General features: G+C 52.4%; 1 protein-coding gene across 6 annotated transcripts in view; it reads left to right on the plus strand.

The window, feature by feature from the left end:
* BCAS4 (breast carcinoma amplified sequence 4) overlaps positions 1–24388 on the plus strand; it is a 90243-nt gene that overhangs the window by 45942 nt on the left and 19913 nt on the right. For 3 of the 6 annotated variants that reach the window (XR_013535255.1, XM_002747669.6, XM_078371993.1), the window contains one exon: positions 3247–3381. The exons of 1 other annotated variant lie outside the window; for it this stretch is intronic. Coding sequence is in view for 4 of the 5 variants with exons in the window: in XM_002747669.6 (XP_002747715.1) it covers positions 3247–3381 (135 nt within the window). In the remaining variant the exon portion in view is untranslated. Of the gene's footprint in view, positions 1–3246; positions 3382–5082; positions 15189–24388 lie in introns of those variants that run through there. 2 more of the 6 variants (XM_054255468.2, XM_078371992.1) reach the window with 1 other exon arrangement.

The following is a 24388-nucleotide window of genomic DNA, read 5'->3' on the forward strand; positions in this document are numbered from 1 at the left end:
AATTCAGCCTTTCAGCCCCTCTGCAGTCAGAACCCCAGGGCGGCCCCAGCACAAGAGAAGCCTCCATCTTGGGTTCATCCAATGTCGTTTTGCTAAGGATGCACTAATTCCCTTATTCACTCATTCATTCATGCACGTGTGCATTCATGCATCCACCATCCATATGGGCCCGGGTCTGGTCTTGGCCTCTGAGCAGTGCTGACTCAGCAGCTCCACCTTCTAAAGGGCATGGACCCTGAATAGATAAGCATTTCAGGTTGGGGTGGCGGATCACACCTGTAGTCCCAGCACTTTGGAAGGCTGAGGCGCGTGGATCACTTGAGGTCTGGAGTTTGAGACCAGCCTGACCAACATGGAGAAACATTTTGTAAAAATACAAAATTAGCTGGGTGTGGTGGTGCATGCCGATAAACCCAGCTACTCGGGAGGCTGAGGCAGTAGATCACTTGAACCTGGGAGGTGGATGTTGTGGTGAGCTAAGATCGCACCATTGCACTCCAGCCCGGCAACAAGAGCAAAACTCCGTCTCCAAAAAATTAGCTGGGCATGGTGGTGCATGCCTGTAATCTGGCTACTTGGGAGGCTGAGGCAGGAGGATCACTTGACCCTGGGAGGCAGAGGTTGCAGTGAGCCAAGATCACGCCATTGCACTCCAGCCTGGGCAACAGAGCGAGACCATCTCAAAATAAAACCACACTCACAAGCAGGGCCGCACCCCATGGAGAAAGGAGAGCAGGTGCTGCAATCAGGGCATGCAGATGCAGAGGCCCTGTAGGGTGAGGCTGGGCACTTTAAAGGATCCAAAGGAAAGCACGTGAAGGGAGAAGGAAGGGCAGGGCTAGATGGCAGGAGGCCTGGCAGGCCTTGAGAGGACTGTATTTCATGCTATTATTGAAGGGGAGGCACTCCCGGAAGCAGCCTGCACTGAGGTGTCCTCATTCCTGTTCCTGGTATGAGAAAATCTTTTCTATTTTACTAATGGAACAAAGCAGGCCACAGAGGCACTGCCTTGTCTGAGATGGCACTGTAGTCGCTCCCTCTGCTGCCTTTAGCCGTGTACACACACGCACACACACACACTGACATGTGCCCACACGTGCTGAGCACAGAGACAGGTATGAAAAGACACACACCAGAGGTCACAAATGGGTGAGTTAAATTTTACTAAGCCTGCACAGCCTTTTTTTAAAGTGTAGATTCATTGATAACATTGAATAAAACAGGATTTTTCATAAAATCCGAATGTCCTTTAAAAATCATAGTGTCTGAGATTTGATGAGCTCTTAATATGTGCTAAACATTCTACTTGTTGAATAAGGATAGTGGTTTATTTGTTTGTTTGTTTGTTTGTTTGAGATGAAGTCTTGCTCTGTCACCCAGGCTAGAATGCAGTGGCACGATCTCAGCTCACTGCATCTTCTGCCTCCTGGGTTCAAGTGATTCTTGTGCCTCAGCCTCCCGAGTAGCTGGGATTATAGGCATGAGCCACCACACCCAGCTAATTTTTTTTTTGTATTTTTAGTAGAGACTGGGTTTTGCCATGACAGCCAGGCTGGTCTCAAACTCCTGGCCTCGAGTGATCAGCTGCCTTGGCCTCCCAAAGTGCTGGGATTGTAGGCATGAGAGCTACTACACCTGGCCAGGGTTCCTACTGTTTTTAATCCCCATTTTTCAGATAATGAAACTGAGGCTAATGGAAGTTAAGTAACTTGCTAAAAGGCACACAATTATTGAGAGGTAGAATTTGGATTCTAATCCAGATAGTCTGATCAGAGCTCACTGCAGCCTTGAACTCCTGGGCTGAAGTGATCCTGAGCCTCCTGAGGAGCTGGAACTACAGGCACATGCCACCATGCCTGGCTAATTTTCAGTTTTTGGTAGAGAACCAAGTTTTTGGGGTCTTACTATGTTGCCCAAGCTGAAATTCCTGGCCTCAAGTGATCCTACCCGTCTTCAGCCTCCCAAAGTGTTGAGATTACAGGCATGAGCTACCATGCCCAGCCAGAATTCTTTTTTATTTATTTTTATCTTATCTTATTTATTTATTTATTTGTATTTGAGACGGAGTTTCATTCTTGTTGCCCAGGCTGGAGTGCAGAGGCACCATCTCGGCTCACTGCAACCTCCACCTCCCAAGTTCAAATGATTCCCCTGTCTCAGCCTCCCAAGTAGCTGGGATTATAGGTACCTGCTACCACGCCCGGCCAGTTTTTATATTTTTAGTAGAGACGGGATTTCATCATGTTGGCCAGGCTGGTCTAGAACTCCTGACCTCAGGTGATCGGCCTACCTTGGCCTCCCAAAGTGCTGGGATTACAGGCCTGAGCCACTGCGCACGGCCTGTTTTTTTTTTTTTTTATTATTTTTTTGAGATGGGGTCTCACTCTGTCACCCAGGCTGGAGTGCAATGGTGTGATCTCGGCTCACTGCAACCTTTGCCTCCTGGGTTTAAGTGATTCTCCTGCCTCAGCCTCCCGAGTAGCTGAAATTACAGGTGCCCACCAGTACTCCCGTCTACTTTTTGTATTTTGTAGGAATGAAGTTTCACCATGTTGGCCAAGTTGGTCTTGAACTCCCGACCTCAGGTGATCTGCCCACCTTGGCCTCCCAGAGTGCTGGGGTTATAGGTATGAGCCACCGCGCCCTTTTTTATTCTTGAAACCGGCAGCTCTGCTCTTGAGGCCTGGAGCTGAGTGGTCCCTGTTGGCCTGGACTCAGCTTTCTGGCTGACCCTGGTTCCCATTAAGCCCCTTTACCTGCTTGTTTCCTGCCTGGCACTTGGTGGCTTCTGAGTTCCCATATGTAGCACATCCGCTATTCAAATGAGCATTTGTGTGTCCTTAATGTAGATGAAAAGTACAAATAAGCATTTGGGCTGTTTCTGTAAAAGTCACCTTTTAACATGGAAGGCTTTGAAATCTGATGAATGTGCCCTGAGACCGCCCCCCGCCACTTTCTGACTTTGTGACTTCCAGCAGGTGCCCAGCCTCTGTGAGCCTTGATTCCCCTCCTGTGTAACATGGAGGCTAAGAAGAGGGTCACTGGGGAGAAGGCAAGAGGTCACCAGCGGAGCTGTGACCCGTCGTCAGGGTTGCTACAGTGCCCCTCCAGCTAAGCAGGCCCTGCTGGCCTTGCGGGAAGCTCCGCTGGAGGGAGGCCTGGAGTCCCCACCAGCCTAGGGAATGTGGCCAGGAATGGGCTCCAGGCTGCACAGATGCGGTATCCCAGCCTCTCCCTGTCTCCCAGGCCTTCGTCAAGATGGTTGGACGCCACGTCGCCTTCCTGGAAGCAGACGTGCTTCAGGCTGAGCGGGACCATGGGGCCTTCCCACAGGCCCTCCGGAGGTGGCTGGGATCCGGAGGGCTCCCCTCCTTCGGGAACGTGAGTATCCTGCCCCGAGAAGTGAGCGGAGGGCCCCTCCCCCTCCCCCTTCCCTCCGCAGATCCCAGCGTGGGGAGGAGCACTCAGGAAGCAGAGTTCAGGGGGCGCATTTCACTTCTGCAGAAGGGAAATGGGTCTGGGCACCTCAGCCTTTCCCTGTCCCACGTGAACCCTGGGCTGTGACGGTTCGTGTCTTCATCCACCATTTTTATTGGGTGCCTACTGTTTGCTGAGTGCTATCTGGGGTTACTGTAGTGAACAGAAACAGCCCCTGCCCTCCTGCCCATCCTTGCACACTTAGGGACAGTGACCAGGATGACATCCAGAATTCTGGCCAGGTTTCCCTTCCTGAGGCAGGAGTCAGCCTCGAGCTGACCTGAGGAGCCGGGGCAGGGGGACAGGCATCTCCCTGGCGTGTGGCTCTTTGTGGCCTGCAAAGGCCTTGCACTTCCTCACCTCTCCTCTGACATCCTGGGATCCTCCCCATGGCCCCGAAAGGAAGGAAGGATCATGTGTCCCTTTTGTTCTATTTTGTTTTCTTTTGTTTTGTTTTGAGATGGGGTCTCACTCTGTCACCCAAGCTGGAGTGCAGCGGCGTGATGTCAGCTCGCTGCAAACTCCACCTCCTGGGTTCAAGTGATCTCCTACCTCAGCCTCCCGAGTGGCTGGGATTGCAGGTATACACCACCATGCCCAGCTAATTTTTGTATTTTTAGTAGAGACAGAGTTTCACCAGCTGGTCTCGAAGCCCTGACTTCAAGTGATCTGCCCTCGATCTCCCAAAGTGCTGGGATTACAGGTGTGAGCTACTGTGCCTGGCCAGCTCCGGCTTCTCACCTATAAAAATGTAGGCTCAGGGAAGTAGATAAAGCTTTTTGTTTTGTTTTGTTTTTTTGAGCCGGAGTTTCGCTCTTGTTACCCAGGCTGGAGTGCAATGGCACAATCTCGCTCGGCTCACCGCAACCTCCACCTCCTGGGTTCAGGCAATTCTCCTGCCTCAGCCTCCTGAGTAGCTGGGATTATAGGCACGTGCCACCGTGCCCAGATAATTTTTTGTATTTTTGGTAGAGACGGAGTTTCACCATGTTGACCAGGATGGTCTTAATCTCTTGATCTCGTGATCCACCCGCCTCACCCTAAGTGCTGGGATTACAGGCTTGAGCCACTGCGCCCAGCCAATAAAGGGTCTTATCTGAGGTCGCGTGGCCTGGTGTGCCTGTCCCTGGGGATGTGCCCTTCACAGGAAAAGTGTCACCTAGCAGGGCCTCTGTGGCTCCTTGGGCTCTGCTTGCAGGTGTCCCCTCTGCTGCTCTGTCTCCACTGTTTCTCCTGCCTGTCCCCACCTTAGCTCTACTTTATCACCACAGCCCATTTAGTGAGTGCTTTTTTTTTTTTAATTTTTATTTTTATTCTTATTTTTTTATTGCATTTTAGGTTTTGGGGTACATGTGCAGAGCATGCAATACAGTTGCATAGGTACACACATGGCAGTGTGTTTTGTTTGCTTTCACCCCTTCACCCACATTTGGCGTTTCTCCCCAGGCTATCCCTCCCCACCTCCCCCTCCCACTGTCCCTCCCCTTTTCCCCCCAATAGACCCCAGTGTTTAGTACTCCCCTCTCTGTGTCCATGTGTTCTCATTTTTCATCACCCGCCTATGAGTGAGAATATACGGTGTTTCATTTTCTGTTCTTGTGTCAGTTTGCTGAGAATGATGTTCTCCAGATTCATCCATGCCCCTACAATCGACACGAACTCATCATTTCTGATTGCTGCATAATATTCCATGGTGTATATGTGCCACATTTTCCCAATCCAGTCTATCATCAATGGGCATTTGGGTTGATTCCAGGTCTTTGCTATTGTAAACAGTGCTGCAATAAACATTCGTGTGCATGTGTCCTTATAGTAGAATGACTTATAGTCCTTTGGGTATATACCCAGTAATGGGATTGCTGGGTCAAATGGAATTTCACAGGATCTCACTCTGTCGCCCAGGCTGGAATACAGGTGTGATCCTAACTCACCTCAGGCTGGAACTCCCGGCTCAAGTGATCCTCCTACCTTAGCCTCCCAAATAGCTGGGACTACATTTCGAAAGGGTGTGATTCGAAATGCCTGATGGGCATTTGCTCTCAAGTCACAGGTTCCTGGCCTTATTTTACCTGCATGAGGCATATGCTGCTCACCTGCATGCTCTCAGGGGAGTGGTTTGCCCAAGCTTGTAACAGCTGGACAGTGGCCTCCCAGATCTCAGGTCTAGGATCTCTTATTGATCCTTCAGAGCCCACGTTAATGCCACCTCCTGTGAGAAGCCCTCTGGGATTGCCCCTCTTCAGATAAACTCCATCTCTTTGCTTTCCAAAGACAATGAAGTCATGAGCTACATCCTTTGTCTACCTCTCCGTCAAGTTGTGGTGACCATTCCTGAGTGACTTTTCCCACTGATGACTTTAAAAGCATGTTGGGGCCAGGCACCGTGGCTCATGCCTGTAATACCAGCACTTTGAGAGGTCAAAGCAGATGCATCAGTTGAGCCTAGGAGTTCAAAACCAGCTTGGGCAACATGATGAAACACCATTTCTGCAAAAAATAGGAAAGTAACTGGGCATGGTGGCACATGCCTGTGGTCTCAGCTACCCAGGAGGCTGAGGTGGGTGGATCGCTTGAGCCTAGCCTGGGAGGTGTAGGTTGTGGTGAGCCAAGATTGCACAACTGCACTCAGCCTGGGTGACAGAGTGAGATCCTGTCTCAAAAAAAAAAGCACATTAGGGGCCAGATGTGGTAGCTCATGGCCATAATGCCACCACTTTGTGGGGGCAAGGTGGGAGGATTGCTTGAGTTCAAGACCAGCCTGGGCAACAAAGCAAGACCTCATCTCTACGAAACATTCTCCAAGCGTGATGACATGCACCTGTGGTCCCAGCTGCTCAGGAGGCTTAGATAGGAAGATCACTTGAGCCTACGAGTTTGAGGCTGCAATGAACCATGATCGCATCACTGCACTCCAGCCTGGACAACAGAACAAGACCCTATCTCTGAACATTAAAAAAAAATTTTTTTAAGTCACATCAGGGGAAGAACAGGACCTTGGCTGCCTGTGGCCTATTAGGACCCGAATATCCTCACATTGGCCCTGCATGTCATTTGATGTACTTTTTTCAGTCTGCACAATCATCCCTATGAGGTCGGCACTCATGTTTCCATTTACAGAGGCAGAGACTGAGGCTTGGAGACAAGAATCACCTATCCAGGGTCGCTGCTGGGTTTGGAATCCAGGCCTGTGGGGCTCTGAAACTGAGGTCCACCCCCCACTTCTGCCACAGGGATGTGGCATTCCCCCCTGGGTGTGGCTGGGGCATGCTGGGACTGCACCCTCTCCTCTCTGCCACACTCCGGGCCTTGCTAAGGCTTGGAGAGCCCCCTAGACCTACCTGTGGTGACTTGTTCCAGGAAGCGCGTCCTGGCCAGGGGTGCGTGAGTCATTCACCAACCCCGGTGTGTTGATCTTGGCCCCACAAGGGCTTTGTCTGGGGGAGGCGGTGCAGCCGAGCGTGTGCACATGTGTGTTCGGACCTTCCAGGGCTGTGGCTGCATGAGAGTGTGGGCTGGAGGGGCCCTTCTAGAATGATGATCATCACAGCTGGAGTTGGGGTCGACGCAGTCGCGTCACACCCCAGCCTGTGGAGAGGGTTGTCTGGTCATTGTTCCTGTTTTACAGATGAGGAAACTGAGTCACTGAGGGGTTAAGTGCTTGCTCACCCAGAAAGTGGTGGAGCTGGTGTTTGAACTTGTGATGTTTGGGCCCAGAGCTGGTGCCCTGCACCCCGCTGGTCCAGTCGGTGCCCAGCCTGACCCCCAGATCTGCTTTCTGGGAGGTGAAAGTCCTCGTAGGGCGCCCAGGTATTCTCAGGGTCTTCCATCTCAATTCTTTCAAAGCTGGGATTTTGTGCCTCCTCTAGTCAGTTCCCCTCACTGCTCCCCCAGGGTGGACACTTCCTTTCAGTGACCCTGAAGGGCCATCACCATCAGAGGCTGACATTTCAGCCTCCACCAAGCCCTTCTTCTGGGGCCAGTTCTGATGCCATGTGCAGGCCTGAGGAATCCGGGCAGCCGAGGGCTTGGAGAGCTTTAGTTTCTCTCCTGGTCTCTCCCCTAGGACCCCACTGCTCCCCCAACGCAGGTGTTTGAGGCCTCCCTCTGCTGGGCTGGCCTGAACAGTGACCATCAGACACAGCAGACAGCCAGGGGGACCTGGTCATGTGGCACCCCAGGGCTGTCTGCTCCTCACCCACCCGCTCTGCCTCCAAAGGTCCATGGATTGGAGAGGGCTGGGACAGGGTTATTGGGTGGTCCCACGGGAATGCTGGCATGGGGTTCTGCCCCTGCGGGGGGGGGGCACACCATTCACCAGAGGCCCAGCCCCCAGAGGAGGTAGGCTGCGCACTGCCCCTGAGACTCGGTGCTGGTATGGACAGTGGCTGTGGCCTGGGCTGGCCCTAGGTGTCCTGTGCAGGAAGTGACCTGGGGTTACTAATGTTCCCTCTCGGCCAGCTTTCTGACTGGAGCCCAGCCTCTCAGCCCTACCTTTGGTCCGCCTGAGAAAGAAGCATTTGCTTCACAGACAGAGCCAGCATGTGCCCCAGGCCCTCAGCGCCCAGCCACAAAATGTACACATGCCCACGCTACGACATGTGTATTTCATGGTACAAAAGGCCACATTTTCAGGCCGTACTATATAAATGAAAGGTTTCATTATGTTTTTATTTTGATCGTTATAACATTGTGAGGTTTTAACTAAGAATTGCTCCTCTTTCATTGTAGCCAAGCTCCTTCTGTGACATGTCTTAGCTGTGTGACTGTAGGCAAGTCTCTTAGCCTCTCTAAGCCCAGAGACAGCCAGGCACAGTGGCTTCCACCCATAATCCCAGCACTTTGGGAGTCCAAGGTGGGAGGACCACTTGAGTCTGAGAGTTTGAAACTAACCTGGACAACATAGGCAGACCACATCTCTAATCGGTTAAATATTATTAAAATCATGTCTTTTTTTTTTTTATCTTAAAGTTATTTCTAATTGTTCCAAGATGGTTTCTCAATGACCTGAGAATAAAATCCAAACTCCTCATCATGGCCTGCAAGAGGCTCATGCTCCAGCCATGTGCACTCTCTGATTGACTGATTGATTGTTTGTTTTGAGACCATCTTGCTCCATCACCCAAACTGGAGTGCAGTGGTGTGATCTCGGCTCACTGCAACCTTTGCTTCCCGGGTCCAAGCAATTCTCCTGCCTCAGTGTCCCAAGCAGCTGGGCTCACAGGCGCCTGACACCATGCCTGGCTAATTTTTGTATTTTTAGTAGAGATAGGGTTTCGCCATGTTGGTCCAGCTGGTCATGAATTCCTAACTTCAGGTGATCCGCCCACCATAGCCTCCCAAAGTGCTGGGATTACAGGCGTGAGCCACCACGCCCAGCCTAAAATAATATCTTTAAAACTCAAAAGCAATTAAGCCTCAGAGAGTCTGACTGAGTCAGTGAGCTGGCTCGGGCAGGTTCATGAGAGGCTTTGCTTACTAGAACACTAGTCTGGATTTGATGGAAAACGATGAGGGCCTGGACTAAAGCAGGGGAGAAAAGCTCCAGAACTCTCAGGAGGGATTCTGGGCATGGAGCAGAAGAGCGTCAGCCCGCTGAGCGATCTCAGCTCACTGCAACCTCCACCTCCTGGGTTCCAGCAATTCTCCTGCCTCAGCCTCCCGAGTAGCTGAGATTACAGGCATGTGCCACCATACCTGGCTAATTTTTGTATTTTTAGTAGAGATGGAGTTTTGCCACATTGGCCAGGTTGGTCTCGAACTCCTGACCTCAAGTGATCCACCTGCCTCGGCCTCCCAAAGTGCTGAGATCACAGGTGTGAGCCGCTGTGCCCAGCTGAAAAGCCAGCTTTGCTTGTGAGTAATGGAGTGGTCCAGGACAGACTCAATGCTTACTGCTCAGCGGTGAGCGAGAGTCACGGGGTGGTTGACATAGAGTCAGCCCTGCTGTGCCAGGCAGCGTTTTCATCTTGTCAGTCCTCATAACATCCCACAAGGGAGGTGCTATTTCCATCCCATGTTACAGGTGAGGAAACTGAGGCACAGAGAGGGTAAGTAACTTACCCAGGATCACACAGTTGGACATGAGGATGTGAAACCACGTTTTTCTTTCCATCACATATTGCCTTGGTAGAGAGCTGTGATCTCTTCTTTCAGGGAGCGTGTGTCTGGTTCGAGAATACAGACAATGACCAAATTGGAAGAAAATGTAGTTATAGGTGGGACATGGTGACTCAATGCCTGTAATCCCAGTACTTTGGGAGGCCTAGGTGGATGGGTCACTGGAGCCCGGGAGTTCCAGACCAGCCTGGGCAATATGGCAAAACCCCATCTCTATTAAAAAAAAATACGAAAATTAAGGCTGCAGTGAGCCATGATTGTATCACTACACTCCACCCTGGGCGACAGAGAAAGAGTCTGTCTCAAAAAACAAAAAGAAAAATCAGTTAGATAGCTGTTTCTAAAGGAGGGCCCTTTACCTGGGCATGGTAATGCGTGCCTATGGTCCCAGCTACTTGAGAGGCTGGGGTAGGAGAATTACTTGAGCCCAGGAGTTCAAGGCTGCAGTGAGCTGAGATTGCACCACTGCCTTCCGGCCTGACAGAGTGAGTCACTGTTGCTAAAAAATAAAATGTATAAAAAAATTAAATGAAAGGGAGCCCCGGTCAGGAGTGGCCTCTGAGGAGGGACCGTGGAAGCTGAGACCTGGATGATGAGTAAGTGTCTGGAGTCAGAAGGAAGAGTACTCCTGGCCGAGGGAACTGCAATTGCAAAATCTCTGCAGTGCACCTGAGCTTGGTGCTTGAGGAATCGCCAGTCCGCGTGAGCCAGGGCAGAGTGGAGAGAGAGGTCTGGGAAGTAGCAGAGAGCAGATTGTACAGGGCCTCAAGGCCACACAGAGGAGTCTAGCACTGTTCTATGATGATCGGAGCTATGGAAGTATTTGTAGCAGGGTTGGGGTGACTTGGTCAAATTTGCTTCACTTGGTGAGAAACCAGGGTTCGTTCTCTGCTCTGGGCTCAGGCTGGCATTCAGGGTCTGTGGTGTCTTGGGACTGGGACACCAGAGCTGAGCAGGGCAAGTGGGTGCCCTCCAGGCTGCAGGTTTGGAATGTTTCCTCCCCTGGAAATGTCTCATGCTGTGCCCTGAGCTCTCTGGAATCCTCGCCTCGCCGTGTCTCAGGGCCCTTGTCCAATCAGAGGAAAGGAAAGAGGCTCCAGAAAGGGGGCCCAGGTCTTCCAGACCAATGTCCCTGAGACCCTGCTGGAGCCTGCACGGGAGGGCTCCTCACATCCGGAAATGGTTTCAGGCATGTGTGGATGTGAGTGTGAAACGGGGCTGGAGCCGTGCGGGCTGCCGGCCTCGGAAGTGCACAGAGGCTGTGGCAGGTGTCCCCTTGGCCCGGGCCAGCTTCCTGCTGACCGTGCCAGGCCGGCCCTCCTGGCTCACGTGCCCAGAGGCGCAGAACAGTCTCACTAATTTGTTGTAAACCACTGTTTGTTTTCTGCCGCCAAAACATCTTGTTCACGAGGTGTCATTTTGATTAATTTTTCTGATGGAGAAGAATGCGGTGCTTCCCAGGGGAGCTCTTTGGCTGACGGCTCTTTGGCTGACCTGGCCAGCTCCTCACAGAGCGCTGCTGCCCTGTACAGGGAAGTTTGGCTGGGACTTGGGGCTGCCTGGCCCACCCATTCACCCCCACCCCCACCAGGGCAGCAGGGGCCTGGGGAGACCGTGGTTGCTGAGATCTGCCCAGAAAGAAAGATGGGCAGGGGGGCCGGAGGGGAGCCAGAGTGGCTTTGGAGCCAAGCAGAGCCAGGACAGGCAGGGTGTGAGATGTCATCTGGTCCCAAAATTGCAGCAGTCCCAGGGTGATCTGGTAACAGCAGTGAGTGAGTCTTCTGGGCATGAGACAGGAGGGAGTGGTGGGGCCTGTGGCGAATTGCAGAGCCCATGGCTCATGTGCAGGAGTGGAGCTTCCCTGGCACCAATCTTGCAGAAATGGCAGCCAGCGGTCACCAGGATTTCCTATATGGGGGAGAAAGCTGGACATTTGGAGGTAGTGGTTGTTAATGAATCTTCCCGTGTCAAAAAGTCAGCAATTTTTCTTACTGTTGAATACTGTGTGGAAAAATGTATTGGGGCTGGACACAGTGGCTCACATCTGTAATCCCAGCATTTTGGGAGGCCAGGGCAGGAGGATCACTTGAGCCCAGGAGTTTGAGACCAGCCTGGGCAACACAATGAGATCCTGTCTCTATTTTAAAAAATTAAAAATAATAAAAAGAACTGCGTTGCACTGTGGGTGGCACCCCCACCCCCCACCAAGCTCTGGACTTCAGGCTGGTGATCTGTACCTCCTTGCCCCACCACTGTGGAGGATTTGGGACCAGGGAGGAGTCGAGAGGCATCTTCTCCACTCTTTTGCACCAGCCTTAGTGGGAGCTCTTCAGCTCTAAGCAGCAACATGACTAACAGCCAAGACTTGTATTGAGCCGCTACAGTATAGGAAGGGCTTTCTGTGCCTTATCTCAATTTCCATAACAATGCCAGAGGTAGCGCCTGTTATTCCAGTTTACAAATAAATGCCCTGAGGCTCAGAGAGGGCTGTTTACTTGTTCAGGATCACACAGCACAACTGGGATTTGATCCAGCTTTGACCTTGGTCAGCTGGTCAGCGTGTGTCTCTACCTCCCTCTGTGAACTTCCCAAGAGCAGGTACCGAAACCTCCACAGCCAAGGCTGCAGACTTGAGAGTTTCGGGCCAGTTCTGCCTCAGCCGCACTTGCTGTTTGGCCAGCGTGATACATGGGTCTATTTAACTTGAGGTAGTTGCCAAAAAGCAAATTTCACATGAGATTTTGAGGATGAGGGGGAGGAAGTTCCTTCTGACAACAAGTAGTTTTTATTTGGGGCGGAGCGCTGTTTGTTGAGCCCTACCTGGAAGCACCTCACCTTTGCCCTTGTGGCTTCTGGTGAAGGAGCAGAGGTCTGAGTGGGCCCTGAGCTGCGTCCCTGCCCAGCTGGCATCTGGCCTGCTATGCTCACTTTTAGTGCCTGCTGGTGCATTTGTGTTTCCTCCCCGGTCGAGCACATAGTAGGTGTTTAATAAACAGTCACCAGTGCATGTTGTGAAGGCGTCCTGCCTGCCTCGCAGATGTCTTAGGGGCGTCTCCAGGCACTGGAGGGGTAGAGAGCGTTTTCAAGGCTGAAAGGGAGGTAATGAGGCCATGGGTGGAGCTGCTCTGCCCCAGCTGGTCTGTAGGAGTCATCAGTGCCAGGCTCAGCGTGCTCTCCTCCCCCAGGACTCCCCAGCTCCTGCCCCTCACCTCCTCTCCACTCCCAGACCAGCACCGCAAGGGGGGCTTGGTCTCTCTGGACATTTCCTCTCCCCTGCACAATCCCCCTGCGGGAGACAAGACAAGGCTGATGGGCTCTGCTTTATCTGGTGGTGGAGCAAGACACAAACAGAGAAGGGAGAGGAGGTTGTGAGGCGCCTTCTCCTGGTCCTGAACCAGCGCTCTCCTGCTGAACCTGTCAGCCCTTGCGGTGAAATGTAGCAGGAGCAGATGGCAACCACGGAGGGCCCTAGGGCGCTGGGTCCCAGGTTTGTTCCCTTCAAGGTGGCGTGCTGTGAGGGGACGGAGGGCTCCCAGCAGGCTGGTCTGGATACCATGTGTTTCAGGCATTTCATTCTTGTTGAGAGTCTGAGGATGAGAGGGAAGTTCCTTCCAATAATAAGTTTTCATTTTGGGGGTGCTGTTTCTTGGGCCCTGTGTGGAGGCACCCCACCACTGCCCTGTTGGTGGGACCCTCAACATGCCCTTCTCACCACAGCACCACGTCGGACGCATCCCCTGTGGCAGCAGTGCCCTGGGCCCAGCCCTGCCATCCTGGGCTTGCTGGACATCGTCTGTGGCCTTTGCACATGCTGGTCCCCTATCTGGAAAACCCTTCCTCCTCCCCGCCTGTCAATGTTAATTCTTGTTCAAAGCCCCAGTCACACAGCACCACCCTGGGAAGCCGCCTAGGTTCCTCCAGCCAGCTCCCCAACCCAAACCCTGGTTCATTCCCTGGCTGGCACAAGGCCTTGGCCGGTCGTCTGCATTTTCACCTCTTGTTTCCCTAGACTGAGAACTGCTCGAGGGCGGGGCCTGTGCCTTGTCTTTGCTGTGGTGCTGAGAGTTCTGATACTGCTGGAGGGTTCCAGGCTCCTCTTTGGGCCACCACAAGCAGCACTTAGTGCCCTGCCTGGTTCATCCCCAGGCCACGGGGGACAGAGTGACTATCTCCATCTCCACTCTTCAGGTGAGGAAACCGAGACTCAGAGAAGTTAGAATATGTTAACAAAGCCAGGGCCCATCCCATTTGATTCCAACGTCCTACATTCTTCACACCCCAGGAGTCGAAATTCAAACACTCGCTGAGACCACGCAAGGCCCTGAGTGATGCAAAGAGGCCAGGTTGGGGCTGTGACCATCAGGGGAGGCAGGGTCCTCAGCTGCAGCCTCGAACGGAGACCAGAGTGGCCAGGCATTGTACTTTTTTTTTTTTTTTTTATACAGAGTCTTGCTCTGTCGCCCAGGCTGGAGTGCAGTGGCATGATCTTGGCTCACTGCAACCTCTGCCTCCTGGGCACAAGCAGTTCTCCTGCCTTAGCCTCCCCAATAGCTGAGACTACAGGTGTGTGCCACCACGCCAGGCTAATTTTTATATTTTTAATAGAGACAAAGTTTTTCCATGTTGGCCAGGCTGAGCTTTAACTCCTGACCTCAAGTGATCTGCCCGCCTTGGCCTCCCAAAGAGATTACTGGTGTGAGCCACCTCACCCAGTCAACACCCCTGTTTTTTGTTTTTTTTTTTTGAGACAAGAGTCTCACTCCATCACCAGGCGCCAGGCTGGAGTGCAGTGGCGCGACCTTGGCTCACTGCAATCTCTGCCTCTCGGGTTCAAGCCATTCTCCTGCCTCAGCCTCCCGAGTAGCTGGGACTACAGGTGCGCGCCACCACACCCAGCTAATTTTTTTGTATTTTTAGTAGAGATGGGGTTTCATCATGGCCAACACCCCTGTTTCTAATCAGAATGTCACCTTCAAGGTCACTCATCATAGCGAAATTCTGCCCCTTGAAGCTCCCCATATCAAAATGCAAACCCCATCCGCCCCCGAAGACTGCAGATCCAGTTCCTGCAGCATTTGGAGGGGGATAATCAAGAGCATGGATGCGGACCAGGACCTCTCACCCTCAGCGCTGTGGACATTTGGGGCAGATCATTCTTTGCTGTGGGGACCATTTTTGCGTGCCGGGGGATGTTTTTTGTGCTGGCAGGTGTTTTTACGCACTGGTGGGTGTTTTCGCAGTGGGGGATTTTTTAGGGGATGTTTTGCACTCGGCGGGTGTTTCGCTGGGTGTCACGCTGGGGCATGTTTTGCGCACTGGCGGGTGTTTTGCTGCATCTCTGGCTTCACTCACTAGATGCACCCTCTCCACAGTGTAACAACCAAAAAGGAGTCCATAAATTGCCAGATGTCCCCTGAGTTAAATTGCCAAAAGTTACCCAGAGTTAAGGACCACTTGCCCAGAAGAATGACAGCTAAACTGGGTGATGGTACGTGGGGACTCATCAGAGTCCCCTCATTGCTTTTATATGTTTCCTATAAATATGGAAAAGTTTCCTTATAAATATGGAAAAGAATAAAAAGTTTAAAAATCTATGAAAGCATGAATTCTGGAGCCGCACAGTCCTGGGTTTGTATCTCGGTGGTGGTGCTGGCTGGCTCCATGGCCTTGGGGAGTCTCAGCTTCCCCCTCTGTGAAATGGGTGGCAGTTCTCCAGCCTCACAGTGTCAGGTTGAGGATTTGAATATGTGTGATTTGCTTTTCATCTGGCAAACTTCTGTGAGAGCAGTCCTCTGCTGTGGGCAGTGTTCTAGCAGCTGAGACTCCTAAATTGTGGAGTGGCGAGCTTTGTTGAATACTCGCACGAGGCAGGCACCCGGACGCTCTGCACTGACCCCATTGCTCAGCTGCTGTGTAGTGAGGCAAGTTGCCATCATTGGCCCCATTTTATAGAAGAGCAACTGAGGCAGCAGGAGGTGGAGCTTCTCGCCAGAGTCAACAGAAGGAGGTAGAAGGGGTGCCCCCAGGCTGCCTGGTTCCAGAGCCTGCAGTCCTGAGCTCCACACTCCCTGAAGGGATTCACTTATGCACTTGGCACAATGCTAGCACATAGTAGGTACTCAGGGTGGGCTGTGAGGATTGCTTTTGTAGATAGCTCTCTTTGGAGGGGCTGATTGTTTCAAACCCCCCACCATGTGGCACCCTAGGTGCGTCTCTGACATCTTCAAGGCTGCCAGAGCCAAGTCCTGAAGCTGCTGTTTACAGAATAACCTGTCAGTTGCTTCCTGCCATGTGCTGATGTGGGCCACCACGGACCTTGCCTGCAGGAACTGAATCAAGTGGCTCACTCCCCTCTAAGCCACTGCCCATCTGGGCCAGCCCCTCCACACTGTTCATGCCAGGAACACATTGGTGGTGCTTATGATGTGTCTCAAATGATGATGGGTCATGAGGGTTCGGGCTAGCCACACCCATGTGGGCACACCCACCAGGGGTGTCCTGGGTCCCCCTCTGGATCCCCCCCTCTCCCAATTCCTCCCATCTTCAGCCCCTCATTCCATCTTGACCACTCTCAGAGGGGCACAGGCTAGGCCCCACCCTGACCCCCTCTCCTGCATCGTGGAGATTTTAGCCTCTGGCTGTGCATCCCCAGCAGTCCTGCTTCCTGCTGTCCATCTTCTCATCTCCATCTCTATTGGTATTCAGGTCTGTCTCTATCTTTGTGTCACTGCTGGATCCATGTCTTGTTCACCCTGCTTGTCTCTGCCTCTCTCCATGTGTCTCTGCATCTCTGTGCCACTCCATCTCCTTGTCTTTCCTGCCTGTGTCTCTGTCCCATGTCTTTCCATGTGTCACCCACACAATCACAAACCTTCACTGTGCCCCCTGCCCCCAGGCCACAATCCTTTCATCCCCCTCATGCCCCACTCCCACCTGCATCTCTGGCTTCTCGAAGGGACCTTCCCGGGACCCCTCCCTCCTCAGACTGGAAGGGGAAGAGTATGGGCCAGGACGGGGTAGGACAGGTCTGAGTCTGTCGTCTACCAGCTGGGCTGGGTGGGACTGTGGGCACCCACTGCTCTTCTCTGAGCCCTGATGTCCACATTGGGACACAAGTGTAACCACAGGAGGGCCCCCCAGGGACACCTTTACTGTGTCACTAGAGAACACTTGGTACTTGGGAGCTGGTAGTAAACACAGCTGTGAACCTGAGGATGAATGCATGATGGACCTGGGTCTCTGCCTGGGCTTAGGGTCTGTCTGGAGAAGAAAACACACAGCCAGAAACTATCAGCGGATGATAACAAGGTGGGCCACATGCATCAGGCTTCCATGCCTGACAGAGAGGGAGAGGAAAGAGGTCAGGGAAGTTGCAGAGGATAGGCCGGGAAAGGCCTGCGGGAGGGAAGAGCCTGGGCTGTGTGTGGCACTGGCGTGGCATTCGCAGGACAGCTTGCAACAGGCTGCTGGGTTGCAGGCATTCCTGAGGGACAATGTGCCTGGCAGGGAGTAACAGGTATAGTTGGTGTCTGAACACAGGTTCTGGAATCAAGCAGTATGCAGAGGTGAGTCGTTTGTCAATGCAGACTCCTGCCGGCTGCCCGCAGCTGTGGACTAGGTCTGGAAAAGGTGCAATCCCTTTGATGCCCACGGAGCCTGGGAAGTACTTGGCTCTGTTCCTGGTCAGCTTTCTGCTGGGAAAATAAACCGTGTCTCATTAGGCAGTAAGTTCATCCCGACACCTGTCCTGGCCGATAATATCACATCTTGTCATGCTTCCAGGCCCAAAGTCAAGGTCAAAGCTCCTGTTACTTAGGGAACCCTAATCACTAACCTGGGAACCTCAGCTGGAGACGGAGATGCTGGTTTTTAAACGGAGGGAGAAGCTGGAGCAGGGAGGTGGCTGTTTCAGGGTTGGACATCCCCGAGTGCCAATTTCGAGGTACCACTGTGACCAGGATTGGTGATCACAGTCTTCCAGCCTCCTTGTCCCTTCTGGGCCTGGCAGCTCTTTGCTGGCCTGAACCTGGCTCCAGAGGCTTTGGGCAGTGCCCCTGGAAGTGTGTGCATTGGTCCGGGGCAGGAGGGGCTCAGTGCTTGGAGAGGCATGGGGGGCTTGTTTGCATGACTGCCTGTCAGCATCTTTGTGCCTGACATGTGGCCTCCTGTAACCTCTCACTCTCTGACCAGCAGGCATTTATTGAGCACCTACTGTGTGCCAGGCCCTCTGATTGACAGATGAGTCACATCACGTAGTGGCTGAGAGATGTTCTGGCACTTGTAATTTTCTTTTTTTTTAAATTAATTAATTAATTAATTTAAAAAAAAAATAAAGACGGGGTTTCACCATGTTGGTCAGGCTGGTCTTGAACTCCCGACCTCAGGTGATCCACTCGCCTTGGCCTCCAAAGTGCTTGGATTACAGGCGTGAGCTACCACGCCTTGCCGGGCACTTGTAATTTTCAAGCCTTCTTTTAAGTTAAACATTGAAGCAGTATCAAAACTGGCTCCCGTAATTGCAATTTAGTTTAAATGTTCATGTTTTGAAACTGAATGCATTTAATAACAAAAAATGCAACATTATAAAATTGTACGTTTGGGCTATTCACAAGCTAATGATGGCATTTTTAAAGCTTATGAATTCAGGGAGCCCTATTAAGAATGAAATTAGCCAGCACTCATTGAGCACGAATTTCTTTTTTTTTATTTTTTATTTTTTATTTTGAGATGGAGTTTCGCTCTTGTTACCCAGGCTGGAGTGCAATGGCGCGATCTCGGCTCACCGCAACCTGCCTCCTGGGTTCAGGCAATTCTCCTGCCTCAGCCTCCTGAGTAGCTGGGATTACAGGCACGTGCCACTGTGCCCAGCTAATTTTTTGTATTTTTAGTAGAGATGGGGTTTCACCGTGTTGACCAGGATGGTCTCAATCTGTTGACCTCGTGATCCACCTGCCTCGGCCTCCCAAAGTGCTGGGATTACAGGCTTGAGCCACCACGCCCAGCCTGAGCACGATTTTCTAAGCACTTTGCGTCATATGGTTATAATGCCCTGTGAGGTGGGAGCGATTATTAGTCCCAATTTCCAGATGAGAAAACAGAGGCACAGAGAAGTTAGTAACTTGGCCAAGGTCACACAGCTAGAAAGGGGGACCGCTGCCATCTGAGGGATTTGGAAATGGGACAGTTTACTGTGCTGGGTGATGAGATGAAGGGACTCTGCTCTCAATGCTAGCAACCCTGGGGCCTTGGGGGCATGTCAAAGTGCAAATTTGGGGCTCTCTGTGACCCCCACCTCCACTCCCACCCTTATTCCCATAAGCAGCATGAGCCTCACCGGGGAATGGGCAGGTGGTGGGAAGCCCCTAAGGCTTTGTGCCTGGGCCCCCAGGTGGCCCCAAGAAGTGAGTTTTTCCCCACCAGGAGTCCCCTGTTTCTGGTTCTGTTGAGAATGTCCGTGGTGGGGGTGCGCATGGTCGGCTCGTCCTGAGGGGTGTTGTCCTCTTTCCCTCTGTCCCTAGGGCCCCACTTTTTTTTTTAGACAGAGTTTCACTCTTGTTGCCCAGGCTGGAGTGCAGTGGGGTGATCACTCACCACTGCCTCAGCCTCCCAGGTAGCTGGGATTACAGGCACACACCACCATGCCCAGCTAATTTTGTATTTTTTGGTAGAGATGGGGTTTCCCCATGTTGGTCAGGTTGGTCTCAAACTCCCGACCTCAGATGATCTGCCCAGGTCGGCCTCCAGAAGTGCTGGGATTACAGGCATGAGCCACCTCGCCCGGCCATCTCTAGGGCTCTTGAGCCTGGGGACCAACCCATAGCCTTCCATCCACCTCCAGCGGCCCTCCCACCCCACACAGTCCCCTCTTGGCCGCCTTGTCTGCTCCAGGAGCTGCTGAGAACTAGTGACTCCAGCCCCTGGGCCAGGCTTAACTCTACTGCCAAAGCTCCACCCCTCTCTTCATTCATTCGTTCAAGTTAATACAGTCATCCCTGGTATCCATGGGGCTTGATTCCAGGAACCCCCTCCGTTATCAAAATCCGTGGGTTCTTGAGTCTCTACTATAGAGAATAGAGGGAGAGAGTTTGCATATAACTAACATACATCCTTCCGTATACTCTAAATCATCTCCAGATTACTTATAATACCTAATACAAAATAAACGCTGGCCAGGGATGGTGGCTCACATCTGTAATCCCAGCACTTTGGGAGGCCAAGGTGGGTGGATTACTTGAGGTCAGGAGTTAGAGACCAGCCTGGCCAACATAGTGAAACACTGTCTCTATTAAAAATACAAAAATTAGCCAGGTGTGGTGGCGAGCACCTGTGATCTCATCTGCTTGGGAGGCTGAGGCAGGAGAATCACTTGAACCCAGGAAATGGAGGTTACAGTGAGCCAAGATCGTGCCATTGCACTCCAGCCTGGGTGACAGAGTGAGATTGAGTCTCAAAAACGTGACAACCACAACAACAAAAAACAAGTAAATGCTATATAAATAGCTGTTATACTGTATTGTTTAGGGAATAATGACTAGAAACTGTACCTGTTCAGTATAGATGCAACCATCCCTTTTTTACTTAAACTTTTCTTTTTTGGGTGAGACAGTCGCTCTTTCACCCAGGCTGGAGTGCAGAGGCGCGGATCGCAGCTCACTGCAGCCTCACACTTCTGGGCCCAAGCAGTCCTCCCACCTTGAGCCTCCTGGATAGCTGGGACCACAGGGATGTGCCACTACCATAATCGCTAATGTACCTGGCTAACTTTTATATCTTTTGTAGAGCCAGGGTCTTGCTTTTATCATTGTTATTATATATAATGATAATGTGATATAGAGTCTTGTCCTGTCACCCAGGCTGGAAGTGCAGTGGTGAGATCTCAGCTCACTGCAGCCTCAACCTCCTGAGCTCAAGCAGTCCTCCCACCTCAGCCCCCTAAATCGCTAAGACTCTATAGGTATGTGCCACCAGCCCGGCTAATTTATTATTATTATTATTATTGTAGAGACAGTGTCTTGCTGTGTTGCCTTGGCTGGTCTCAAACTCCTGGGCTCAAGTGATCCTCCTGCCTTGGCCTCCCAAAGAGCTGGGATTATAGGCTTGAGCCACCACGCCTAGCCTCCTTTTTGAATATTTTTGATTCATGGTTGGTTGAATGCACGAATGTGGAATGCACGGATGTGGAGGGCTGACTGCACGTATCTTTGAACCATCTGTGTGAGTCAGGCACTGTTCAGACCCTTGGTGTGGAGGGAGCAGAGGCCACCTGCTGCCAGCCCTGGCGATGGTCTAGTGTGTGATTGACACCCCAGGGAGCGTGCTGTAAGGAAGGGAAAGGAGAGGTGTCTGAGGAGGAGGGGAGGGGGCCAGGGAGGGCCTCTGGGAGGAGACTTGAGAGCCAGGTGATTGGCGCTCTGGGGGAGGGAAGAAGGAGGTGGGAAAGAGGAGTTCAGGCAGTGGAGGGAGCAGGCTCTGGGGCCAGTGGGAGGCTCAGTCTGGAGGCTCTGAGACCTGCTCAGCCCTTGTCTTACCAGGACCGCTCTGCTGTGTGTGGAGGGAAGATGCCAGGTATGCAGCATGGAGCCTCTGGGATAGTCCAGGAGAGGTGCTGGTGGCCTGGAGCAGGCGGGGGCCAGGCGGAGGTGGGGAGGTGTAGCCAACTCTGGATCTGTGTATGTTAACTGAAATTTTTCTTTTTAGAACATTGTTGATTCATGTTTGGTTACACAAAATAACATGGGGTCGGATGCGGCGGCTCACACCTGTAATCCCAGCACTTTGTGAGGCCAAGGAAGGAGAATCACTTGCGCCCAGGAATTTGAGACCAATCCGGGCAACATAGGGAGACCTCATCTCTACAAAAAATAAAATAAAATTAGTTGGACATAGTAGCATATGCCTGGGGTTCCAAGTGCTTGGGAAGCTGAGCTGGGATGATTGCTTGGGCCTGGGAGGTCGAGGTTGCAGTGAGCTGTGATTGCACCACTGCTCTATAGCCTGGGTGACAGAGTGAGATCCCTTTCTGTGACCAATTGTCGCCAGTGGTAACATTTTTCAAAACTAGAGCGCAATATCCCAACCAGGTTAGCAGCAGGAATCTGACCTGCTGACCTGATGCAGAGCACATTTGTATGTGCCTTAAGTCCTATAGGTTTGTACTCATTCCGTACAATTTACTTGTGTCAGCCAAGACACTGAGCAGGGTCCCACCAGGTCCCCTGTGCTGTCCTTTATAAGCACTCTCGCCCTTCCTGCCCCCTCACTCCCTCCCAACCCCTGGCTACCACTCATCTGCCCTCTGTTTCTCAGATTTTGCCATTTGAAAAATGTTCTATAAATGGAGCTGTGCAGCCTGTAGCCCTTGGGGATTGGCTGTTTTCACTCAGCACACTTCCCTGGAGATTTATCCAAGTTGCTGCATGAACTAAGAGTCTGGGCCAGATGCAGCGGCTCACACCTGTAATCCCAGCACTTTGGGAGGCTGAGGTGGGTCGATCACCAGAGGCTAGGAGTTCAAGACCAGCCTGGCCAACATGGTGAAACCCCGGCTCTACTAAAAATAGAAAAATTAGCTAGACGTGGTGGCACATGCCTGTAATCCCAGCTACTCGTGAGGCTGAGGCAGGAGAATCCGTTGAACCTGGGAGGTGGAGGCTGCAGTGAGCCAAGATCGCACCACTGCACTCCAGGCTGGGCGACAGAGCGAGACTCCATCTCAAAAAAAAAAAAAAAAGTCTGTCACTTGAGCCCAGGAGGTGGAGGCTGCAGTGGGCTGTGATCATGCCACTGCGCTTCAGCCTGTGTGACAGAGCAAGGCCCGGTCGCTCAAAAAAAAAGAGAGTCTGGATTCGTTTGCAGGCAAAGCCAACAGGATCTGCTGGGGTGGTCAAGCAGCAGTTGGAGATTTGAGCATGGAGTTCAGGGCTGGAGGCATCCTGCATTGTGTCTCCGTGAGGCCGAGTGAAGTCACCCAGGAGCAGGAGGCCCAGAGGCTGGAGGTCTGAGTTCACTTGGATTCGGTGTCTCCAGTGCAGCAGATGCTGTCCTGGGCTGCGGGTGCAGCAGTGAACGGGGCAAACGAGCTCCCTGCTTAGCGAGGGGCTGACCAGCTGCAGCAGCGGTGTGGGTGTGGATGAGGGAGTGGGCTCGGGATCTTGTTCCCTTATCGTTTCTGGCTTTGCAGCAGTGGACGGCTCCAGGGCCTGTGCCGTGTGGAGCCCGCGGTGTGGCCCCTGGGGTGGAGGGGCTGGGCTAGAGCTTTGCAGGAGCCCTGAGTGAAATGAGAAGAGTGCAGTGTTGCGCTGAAGGCGAGATGGCCTCTGTCCAACACAGACGGGTCTGTCTCTGGGATGTCCTTTGTACATTTAGAATATCATAGCTTTGGCAGAGGGATGAGGTTGGCAGGTGAGGGGGCTGCAGCCACCTGCCTTTCCTTTGGCTTGGGTGTGGAGAGGCCTGGAATCCTTGCAGCAACTCCCCCAGCTTTCTTTCCCATCTCTTCGCCTGAAGCCCCTTTCCCCAGCCTGGCCCCTCATCCCTGCTTTCAGCCCTCTGGCTGCCTCACATCTGCATCAGGGCCACTAGGTTATTCCTTCATACTTTTTTTTCTACTTCTGTTTGGTTTTTGTTTGTTTGTTTGTTTGATATAGGGTCTTGCTCTGTCACCCAGGCTGGAGTGCAGTGACATAATCATGGCTCACTGCAGCCTCCACCTCCCAGACTCAAGCGTTCCTCCTGCCTCAGCCTCCCAAATAGCTGGGACAACAGGCACATGCCACCGTGTTTGGCTAATTTGTTTGTTCTTGCTATGTTGCCCAGCCTGGAGTCTTGAATTCCTCGATCTCCTGGCCTCAGGTGATATGCCCACCTTGGCCTCCCGAAGTGCAGGTGTGAGTCACCATACCCGGCCTGCAGTCTTGAATTCCTGAGCTTAAGCGATCCTCCCACCTCGGTCTCTCTCTCTCTCTTTCTGCCCCATTCTTTCCTCCTCCTCTCTTCCCCACTTCCCCCCATTTTCCCTCCTTTCCATCTGTTTCCTCTCTCTGGATCCCCACCTCCTGTTTTCAGCGCTCTCTCTCTCTGACGTTTTTCTCAAGCCTTCTTTTGTTCCCCTTGGCATCTCCTCCTGTCTCTCGTGATGTTTGTCCCTGTTTCTGCTGTACCATCTCCGTCTCTCCCTCCTTTCATTTCTCTCCCTCTTAAAAGTTATTCCTCAGACCTTGAAAACCACCCATCCCTTTTCACTCTCAGGGGCCCAGATGGATAAAATGTCTTCATCCGGCAATTTTGTGGCAGGAGAGGGAGGCTCAGGTGCGGGTACAGGCTGCCGTCAGTGCTGCCGGGGAGAAGGACGGCTGGGCTGAGATGCATGTTCACAGCCAGACCACCAAGGACACCCCATGTCTGAGGAAAAGGGGAGATTGAGAAGTGGCTGCCAAGGCTCCCTGGAGGCCTGGAATGGGGAGCAAAGGAGCACGGGACAGTCCAGGCCTTGTCTCTGAAGCAGGTCCTTCAGCTGCACCTGGGCTATGCTTCTCTGTGGGGCGGGGCACAGCTCTAGGAAGGTATTTCTCCAGCCAGGGCAGGAGCCTGGAGGAGCCATCCGAACACCTGCTGCTTCCAGGCTGCTCTGGTTTTGTCCCCAGGGCTTGCTGCTGCTGCTTTTTTTTTTTTTTTTTTTTTTTTCTGAGACCTAGTCTCACTCTTTAACTCAGGCTGGAGTGCAGTGTCATGATCTCCGCTCACTGCAACATCTACCTCCTGAGTTCAATTGATTCTTGTGCCTCAGCCTCCCGAG

The sequence above is a fragment of the Callithrix jacchus genome, chromosome 5 (assembly GCF_049354715.1).
Source record: "Callithrix jacchus isolate 240 chromosome 5, calJac240_pri, whole genome shotgun sequence".
Classification (NCBI taxonomy): Eukaryota; Metazoa; Chordata; class Mammalia; order Primates; family Cebidae; genus Callithrix; species Callithrix jacchus.